Source organism: Haliaeetus albicilla, chromosome 9 (genome assembly GCF_947461875.1).
Source record: "Haliaeetus albicilla chromosome 9, bHalAlb1.1, whole genome shotgun sequence".
Lineage (NCBI taxonomy): Eukaryota > Metazoa > Chordata > Aves > Accipitriformes > Accipitridae > Haliaeetus > Haliaeetus albicilla.
In genome coordinates, this window is record NC_091491.1 from 14,610,176 (window position 1) to 14,619,656 (window position 9,481).

The 9,481-nt window shown below is 41.4% G+C and overlaps 1 protein-coding gene across 3 annotated transcripts in view; it reads left to right on the forward strand.

The window, feature by feature from the left end:
* PAK2 (p21 (RAC1) activated kinase 2) overlaps nt 1-8,761 on the forward strand; it is a 47,134-nt gene extending 38,373 nt beyond the window's left edge. For all 3 annotated transcript variants that reach the window (XM_069791765.1, XM_069791766.1, XM_069791768.1), the window contains 4 exons: nt 603-702; nt 3,380-3,576; nt 4,136-4,273; nt 4,807-8,761. In XM_069791765.1, the coding sequence (XP_069647866.1) occupies nt 603-702; nt 3,380-3,576; nt 4,136-4,273; nt 4,807-4,893 (522 nt within the window). In that variant the 3' untranslated portion in view covers nt 4,894-8,761. The remainder of the gene's footprint in view (nt 1-602; nt 703-3,379; nt 3,577-4,135; nt 4,274-4,806) is intronic.
* Nucleotides 8,762-9,481: the final 720 nt, after the last annotated feature.

A 9,481-nucleotide genomic window follows, 5' to 3' on the forward strand; every position in this document is an offset into this window, starting at 1 on the left:
TAAACGATCTGGTTGTATTAAAAGAGAAGAATCTTACAATTTTATTTGCCTTTTATTCTCAAATAGCAAAAGTAAATTTCATTATGTTTTTAGGCAGAAACTTAGTCTGAAAGATTTTAATCTAAAAACAGTGCAAAACCAGTATTAGTGACTTTCATAGTGAAGATGTTTTACAGCCTTCACGGTAGCAGAAGTTGCCTGCATGGTGAGAATGTCACTGATTCTTCTTGGTGAAACTTCAGGCTAAAATGCTCTCACTTAATCCTTTATGGTTCCTCTGTAGAATTTGTGGGATGCATCAAAAGTAACGTCTGCGATTTCTGAGAGCATCTTGGGTAATGACTGGATGACGAGTAGTTTAATTTATGGGTTTGTTAAGATAGCAGAGAAAATCCATGGTTAAATGGTTTTTGACCTCATGAGATCTGGAGAGTATTTTTTAGCACAAGAGCTTCCTCTGCTGGTTATTTTAAACAATACCTGTTACATTTTTGCACTCAGCACTGACTGAGGGTGTAAGCATTGCTTTTGACTTTGTGTTCGCATACGTAAATTCTATTTCCATATGCTGAATATTTTTATTTCTTTTTTCTCCCATCCAGTGCTTGCAAGCGCTTGAGTTCCTACATGCCAACCAGGTCATCCACAGAGACATTAAGAGTGACAATGTTCTGTTAGGAATGGATGGATCAGTTAAACTAAGTGAGTACCAGACAATTGTTTCAATGTTCTGTTTTCCCTTTCATGGGAAATTTTGAGTTGGAGAGTGTAAATAGGTAGAAGGAGAGTTGGCAGGGAAATTTGGGGTGAATTTTTATTGACTATGAGTAATAGAAATTCATTCTGTGTAATAAAATGTATAACTCACAGGTAGCAGATATTGAAATTCTGAGGGCCCTAAGACTAAGGCTGTGAATGTGTTAGACCGGAAGGATGTTGAAGCAAACCTGTTGCCACATGAATATGCTGGTAAATGTGAAGTAACTGGCACCATACAATGAAGCAAAGATGCGAATGATTGCAAGAGAAAAGTTGCAGCTAATTGCAGTTGCTTTGTTAGTCTGTTCAGGTTGTCATGACTTGCTTTTAATGTTTTGCCCTTTTCGTGAGAAGGTCACTAACAAGAAAATTGTACATTATTAACAATTTATATTGCAGTCTAGTCTTATGCTGTGCCTGCACTGGGTCTCCTTTTCTTGGACTGAAAATGTAACACACTTTCATTAATATAGTTGTGAAATGACAAAAGAAACTACTTGCTTTTCAGGTAATTGTTATGCATGCATGGACTTGTGTACAGTAAGTCGGTTTCTGGTGTGTGTAAATGTGTGGCAATAAAAAAATGTGAAACCACTTGAAGAAGCTGTTGGGACTGTTGAGAAGAGAGGTGCTTTATCTGACTTCTTGGTATATAGGAATGTGCAAAGCATAAAGTGACCAAAGAGTTAAGGGATGGTGTTTTTACAGTTGGGTAGGAATTTGAAATGCCATGAAAATATATCTCAGCATTACTCCTTAGTCTAGATGGTTTGCAGTCTCATATTGTTTATAAGATGGAGTGTGAAGAAAGACTACAAGCAACCTGATTTGCTTACCAGCATTGTTGGATGCACTGCTTGCTTGCATAGGAGGTTTTATTTTTTTAAGGGTATGATGTGTTTGTGTACAACTGTGGATTCAGAGGCTGAAGATAAATGAATAGCTACAGCAGAGGATGTGGCTGAGAAGAGTTAGCTGGAGAAGGCTCAAAAATGTAAGAGCTGTCAAAGCAAAGCAGAGTGGCAAAAGGACAGGGTTAGCAGCCTATGTAAAGAAGCATCAGCCCCAGGAGATTGGAGGAAGATGAGGAGGAAAGAAGGACAGGAGAAAACAGAAGTCAGCTGTAAAAATGTCCTATATAAGGGGGAGGTATTGTAATCAGTGTTGAGACAAGCTCTTTGGCTGTGTGATTATAGAGCTTCTAGCATTCGTTTAGGTGGAAGAAGCTGCACCTTCTTTTCAGGCTCTTCCCCTTCTCTGGGGGAATCTGGCTTCTGGGAGACTGGTGACAGGAGAAGTAAGAGATACCAGTCTACCTGTCACCACTATGTACCTACACACACACACTACTGGTTGGTGAAGCTGGGTTCTACATCTTGCCTGCCTTTTCTTGCCTTGCTGGTGGCATGGTGCTGAAGGCCTCGTTGGTAGGTCAGGAGACGTACACTGCTGCTGCTTCTCTGGTGTGTTTGTTGAAATAAGCTGTGCTTTGAGTTGAGTATGACACCTTGGTAAAGGCCAAGAAGTGCTGGTGAGGAACTTGGTAACTCTATAGGTTTGATTTTTTTGTTGTTGTCGTTGTTTGGTTTTTTGGGTTTTTTGTTGGTTTTTTTGTGTTTGTTTTTTTTTTTTTTAAAGTCAGGGTGGGGGTAGTTCTTTTTAAAATTGTACTCTTGGTACAACTTAGCACTTTCATGACCGTGGCTCTTCTGTTAGCACTGCTTGGCATAACGCTTTCAAAATTGACTCGAAATTTTAAATTCTCTCTCTCTTTCTCTCTCTCTCTCTCTCTTTTAAACTTAGTGTCAATGATAAGGTAATATCTGTCTCCTGCCTTAACTGTGTTCTTATTGATGCTTTACATGCCTGGGAAGTGGGAGTGCTGCAGCTGGATAAAGTAACATGATGGAACATGCATTGCTGCTGCACCTGAAGGCTATAGGAATAGGTGACTTTTCTCGTTTTCTTGAGTGTGGTTGTTCTCTTCGGTAGTTATCTTGTGGAAAGGTTTGTTTGTCTAGGTTCCTTCTGCTGAGTGGGGTAGCACTTCACTTATCTGACGCCTTGTTTTCATGTCTCTTGTCAGCTGTAGTACCTGTATTTAATGGCCAAATTGCTGTGAAATGTTGAACTCAATAGCTGCACAAATAAAATCTGTTTAGCAGGGCAGAAGCCACGGTTTGTGGATTCGTTTTTTCTAGTTCAGGCTGTATAACATCCTATGCACAGGACACTTGCCTTCTGTGTTCTGCTTGATTACTTTTTTCGCTGTTACCAGTCTAGGATCCTTGAAGGAAGGACTGGGCAAAATACTGTTCTTCTACAGGGTAATACTTTTGTCCCTTTCCCAGAGGAATAAAAAAAGACCCCTTTATCTTCATTCCACGGAATTCTGCCCTGCTTAAACACCTTCAGGTTTTGTATCTATCTTGCACGTTGGATTTTGTAATATGGAGAATGTAGTCGGGGGGGAGAGGAGGGGGAAAGAGGAGACATTTCCCCCAAGCCCCTCTCAAGTGTAGAGGAGTAAAATATATGTGTAGTAATAGAGAAGTCTTCTAGGAAGCTCACTTACTTGGAGTGCACCAATTTAACATTTTAAAATTCTGTTATCCTACAGCCGACTTTGGTTTCTGTGCTCAGATCACCCCAGAGCAGAGCAAGCGCAGCACTATGGTTGGAACTCCTTACTGGATGGCTCCTGAAGTGGTCACACGGAAAGCATACGGCCCTAAAGTGGATATCTGGTCTCTGGGCATCATGGCTATTGAGATGGTAGAAGGAGAACCTCCGTACCTCAATGAAAACCCCCTGAGGGTAAGAAGCCCAGATGTGGCTAGAACTGTTTGCGGGTTTTTACCATATGAATGTTTTTAGTAATTGTTCATTAATAATAGCTACATTAAAAAGAAAATGAAATGAAAAAACCAACAAGCTTCGGCAGTGCAAGAAAATTCCTCCAAAAGGAAGCCAGCTGTTTTGAATTTGCAGTCAGCCCTACCCCGAATTTTTCTATTTAGAAGATGAGTACCTGCCTGTAACTATAATATTGGACTTTGAAGTCAGTCTTCTGTGGTAGGTTAGGGAAGGTAAATCCATTAGGTTGTGAAAAATGCTGCTTCTGTCAGAATCTGATACTTTCTTTGTCAAGGTAAGTATCTGTTGCCAAAAGATTTTGAACGTTATTTTGCTACTAGCAAGAATAGGTCATGACTGTCTATAACTGTGGCATTTTTACAGTTTTTAATCTCATCAGGGAGATGAGAAGTAGGCTGCAGAGCCCTTTCTCATCTAGACTAAGGGATTGCTTCTAGGCAGGTCAGTTTGGCATCTTCTAAAGGTTTGGCTTGGTTATACAATATTTCTCATTTTACAGGCTTTATATTTGATAGCAACTAATGGCACACCAGAGCTGCAGAACCCTGAGAAACTGTCCCCAATATTCCGGGATTTCTTGAACCGATGTTTGGAGATGGATGTAGAGAAAAGAGGATCAGCCAAAGAATTGCTACAGGTGAGAGTCAGCTTCTTCTCACAGTCTGAGATAACAGAAGCCACGAGTAAGGTCAGCCTGTGATAAACTGCACTGTAGACTGGCACCCTCTTTTTTGTGTTTTCTTCTAAGGACTGTAGTGGAGAGCAGTTGGTAGGAACTAGAGTCATCAAACATTGTAACATGTACTCTGAAGTCTTCCCATCAATAATCTGTGCCTTCATTCTGCCACTGCTAAAGCATCCAGCAATTTACGAACTTACTGTAATAGAGCCATTGAAGTGAGCAAAATGGGACTGAGAGAAGATGTTTGAGCAGGAAACCACTTTGTAGTGAATTATTGGAAAAGGAGAGGCCTAGGCTCTTTTGGGATGAGGAGGAATGATTACCAGGCTTGAGGTGCTCTGGATCTGTCCCTTCAGGAGCTGGGCATTGATAGCATTTACACTGCTTTTCATATCTCGGAATGAAAAGGTCTGTGTAGATATGTGACTTTTACTGGCTTTTTCAACTATGTCTTTCACTAATTTACTGTGTTTCTCTCTTCCTGGCAGCATCCCTTCTTGAAACTGGCCAAACCTCTGTCTAGCTTGACGCCACTGATCTTGGCAGCCAAAGAAGCAATGAAGAGTAACCGCTAACATTACTGCCACAGCCTTCATCCTTTTGTTTGTTTGTTTGTATTTTACAAATCTTTATAATATATGAAATTGTTACACTTCTGGGGGGAGGGAAGGGATCTAGGGGGGTGGGAAATATCTGCAAAAGGGAAGAAACTCTCATCCAGAAGACACCCAAAATAAATTGTGGTGACTCTAGCGATCCCTGTCTGGGGTCCAGAAGGAATTGAGGACTGAATTACTGGCTTTTTTTTTTTTTTTTTTTTTTTTTTTTTTTAATTTCCACACAGCCCAGAGATGCCACTTACTGTGCCTGGGGTTTTAGGGGTTTTTAACGACTTTGCTGTAACAGCTTCCATTCATTGTACCCTTCTGGGTACTCTCAATACTTGAATGACAGATTCAAGCTTTCAGAGAGCAGTACTAATTTTACCTGCTGATCTCTTTCATTCTCCTCTTCCTCTCCTCTACCTGTTTACTTTTAAATCGTTCTAGTAAGCTCCCATATGACTAGATTTATGGCAAGTGTGACAAATGTGAAGGTACATATTGCCCTTCATTTCTTTTATGGATTAGCTGTCACTGTATTGTAGAATTGACAACTTGGCTACTTAAGAAATTGTAATGTATTGAGATGTCTTTCACTTTTTAAGATGAATATGGAGAGAGGGGGAAGAGAAGTATTCAGCTGTTTCTTATATGCCAGTGCTCTGTGGACTTTTAATCAAAGATGTGGCCTCTTTGTAGAAACTTAATGATTGGTCAAGTCTTTGGATGTCAGTTTATGGATGTGTAGGTAGGGGTCAAATACTTTTATTTATGATCAAATGATCAGCTATAATCAGGGCAAGAAAAAAATTCCAGCTGTCTTCCTGTCTGCTCTTTTTTTTTCCCCCGTTAGACTTGCTGGCCAGAAGCTTAAGGGATAATGTGCTTGGTGCAGTGGTTCAAAAACATGTATTGTATCATGCTCTGACTTGGGCTTTGGAAGTTATGCTGGTGCCTTTGACTTTCTTATTTTACATTTCCCTTCTTTGTATCAAATACATTTTTGTATATGTTGTAATTTTTTTCCCCAAGCAAATAATGCATCAACCTATGGAGTTGTCAGAGTTTAAGTATTAGAGCTATTTTTTCCAATTTTGTATGTGCTCCATTTGTACTAATGAAATCAGAAGAACAAATAATCAGATCTGAGGACACTGAAGATACAGGATTTTTTAATTATTCAAACAGAAGATTATAAACACCTGGAAATGCCAAAGCGCTGTTCTGAAAAGACAAAAGCTGAGAGGGGAGAGCGGTGCTGTCAGAAGTTCATGGGGCTTATTTGACCGGCTAGTTCGAGGCTGAGGAGACGTGATGTGTCACACCGATCCTTTCTCACTAAAGACATTGTACCAGCTAGAATGGCTGAAGTCAAACATTCAATGGAAGAAAAAGTGCCTCCCTCTGAAGGACAGTGAGCAACGTGAGCGGTTGAGTTGTTGGGTTGTTACCAGGGGCAAGTGTAGAAGAGCCTGTGCCCCTGGCTTCTTCCAGTGCTACAGTCTATGCATTTCAATTTCCCCAACGGTTTAACGAAGAGCCAACTGTAGTAACAATGTGCCAAATGATTCTGTGAAAGAACAACCATTACTTTAGTGGGATTTTATTGCATTCCCAGTGGGGCAGGACCTGGGACAGATAGGGTTATGGCTGGGTATGGACAGAGGACCCTGAATAAGAAATTTTTGCACACTTTTACAAACATCGCTGGCAGAAGATAGAAGTAATTTTCAGATAATTTCAGTATTTGTATAGCAATAGAGATAACTACACTTTGGGGACTGGTAGCCAAGGTATGACAAAATCAACTTCCAGCTGAGAGCGGCTGGCCAGAACAGCGGGGGCTTTTTGTGTTGATGATGGAGGGGAAGCGGGGCTAGGGTCTCACAGCATCTGCTGCTGTGACTCACTAGCTTCTAGGAATTGGTGCGGTACCAACAAGATGCCTTGTTGTGCAGGGCACTGCAGTATTGCAGTTCAGCTTGTGTTCTGCTCTTGCGTGGTAGTAAAAATTGATGTTGGGTAAATTATGTTAACTGCTTCATCACAGGAATAAATCCCTCTAGCTATAAGTGTAAGAGTAGTTACGGTTTTAAATTTAAGGAAGTGTCTCATTCCAGGCAAGGAAATCTTAGATGCATTTCCTAGGCAAAATGTATTACGAGCTCTGGACTCTGTAGGCAATGCCCCTGGTTTGAGTGTGTCTGGCTCCCTGATCAAATGAAGTAGTGAGGAGGCTTGGCTGAGAAAAATCCCCCTGTCATACCACTGATTCCCTCTTTGTCCGTTGCTGGCAATGGACTTTGTGAAACTCCTTGTGCCAGAGTTAAACTGGGAGCTTTTCTTTCTTTCTTTTTTTTCTTTTTTTTTTGATGGCACAAGCTAGACAGTAAGATAACTTGCGATTAAATTTAGTTTTTTAAAAATAGAAAACAAAGAAATCATAAGTAATTTTAACTTATTAGTTCACTTTTATTGATGAATGAGAATGGTTTAAAACACACGTTAAAAAATTTGTCCAATTTAGTCTACTTAGGAGACGATTTCCAAACTTTCAGCCATGTTGGCACACAAAACTTGGCCCAATCCAAAAGTTACCAAAACATATCTTGATGCTTGCTGTGCAACCTGGAAGGGTGCTTAGCTCTGAGGTTGAGAAGTATCCCCATCTCCCCTTCCCCACGCAGCAGTTTTATTGTTACTATTGTTACGTGGTGAGGTTTCTCATGCCCTGCTGCCAGAAATCGGGGTCAGAGATGGAGCTGGCAGAAGAGGAGAGCCACAAGAGGTTGCCATGCTGTGCGGTTTTGTCTTAGTTTATCGGGCATTGCTTTTCTAACGATGTCAGCTGGATGTGTCTGCAAGATTAAAAAATGCAAGCTGTGTTTGTTTTTTCCCCTGATGGGAGCAGATTAGCATCCTTAAAACTTGCAGCAGGGCTGTTCAACTCTGCTGTATCACTGGGAGAGACAGAGACCAGCCAGAGTTCGAGTAGATGATGAGAAGGATTGCATCTGAAAGTGCTGGGATTCCCGTACATCTCGCATAAGATCCTGAGTCAGGGTCAAATACGCATGTGATACATATGAAGTGTAACGTACAGTGGTGTGGTTAGTTGGGTTTATGGAGCTGGGCAGCTTATGGCTGAGATGCACGTGTGCAGGGAATGCGTGACTCCTGGGATTTTCTTGTTATCGTAGAATAAACCGAACTTCTCATTAGAAGCAACTGTGGGGCTGGGAATGTGCACTTTGACCTGCCTTAGGTGTTAACAAGACTAATTGTAGGCTTCCTCCTCCCCCTCTCCCCCTCCCCCAGCTCTCCAGTGCAAAAGGTGTGGCTAGAGCAGATGGGAGAGGCTGGGTCCCTTTGTCAGAGGGGATGGTGCTGGGGAGGGAGCAGGAAGGTTGTTAAGGGTCTCTCCAGCTGGAGCTGAATAAATAAATGTCTCTGGTCCATTTTTTCCTCTGTTCCTGACGCTGTCAATGGAAATGGAAGTAGGTGCAAGCTTTCTTTTTATTTTTTTAACTCTGTTCAGATTTTAATGTTGCCTTTTGTGTAATTTAATCCCATTATGTTATTTAATTGTTACTGCAATATTAACTACTGTATTTGTTGACTTTGTTTAATAACTGTTCTTTCAGGGCTAGAAATAAACTTTTAAAAAAATATTTGGGTTTTTTCCCCCCCTTCCCCGTCATGAGCTTATACCTTCTGAGACAAGAGTAGCTGAAAAGAGTACATGTTTAGATGTCTTAATGAGATTAACAATGTATTTGTTTGTAATTTAAGCTTCTTCCGAATGCTTTAATTATGATGGATGTAATTTTATGCTATACTAGCCTGTCCTGTTTCTTTTCAAATTTTATTACTCATCAGTGCCTGTACCAACCTCGTGATAACTGCAAGCTTTCCTTGCTGCCACACACTGCTGGCAGACAATTATGCCTCCTGCAAAATGCTCCAGATCACTGATGGGAGGAGAGCAGCTCTGAAAGACCCTTTTCACCCACGGTGGAAGAAAGATCCCTTGCCCTTCTTGCGAAGGGAGCAAAGCAAAGACCAGCCTAATTCGTCACAGTCGCATCTTCCACCATTCATTCACCGTCAGGTAGCCTTTTGATAGTGACTGGGGTGGGGACTGATGGGCCAGTAAACTGCAAGCGTGGCAATATGATGATGTTCTAGTAACTATTCTAAACAAGACCGCTTTATTGGACCATGAATATCATGCAAGATCCTGCGTTTAAGCATTATGGCGCAGGAAGTGCAGAGAATGAGCTGTCCTGGTGCCTGCTTGGAAGATGCGGCTCCCAGGTCTGCACTGTCTCCACTGATTAGCGTTTGACCAGCAGAGCCGAACAGGGCGAGGATGCTGGGTGTTGACAGCTCGCCTAGGACTTGGGATAGATGATGATGACTGTTGGTAGGCTGCGGAGAATCACTTGTGGTTTTCATCGGAACTACAAACATGCTGCAGCGTGTTGGTGTGGCAGTCTAGCTAAAGAAAAGGACATCTAAATGAATTTACTTTGGGGGTGAGACCAGTTCAGTTGAAATC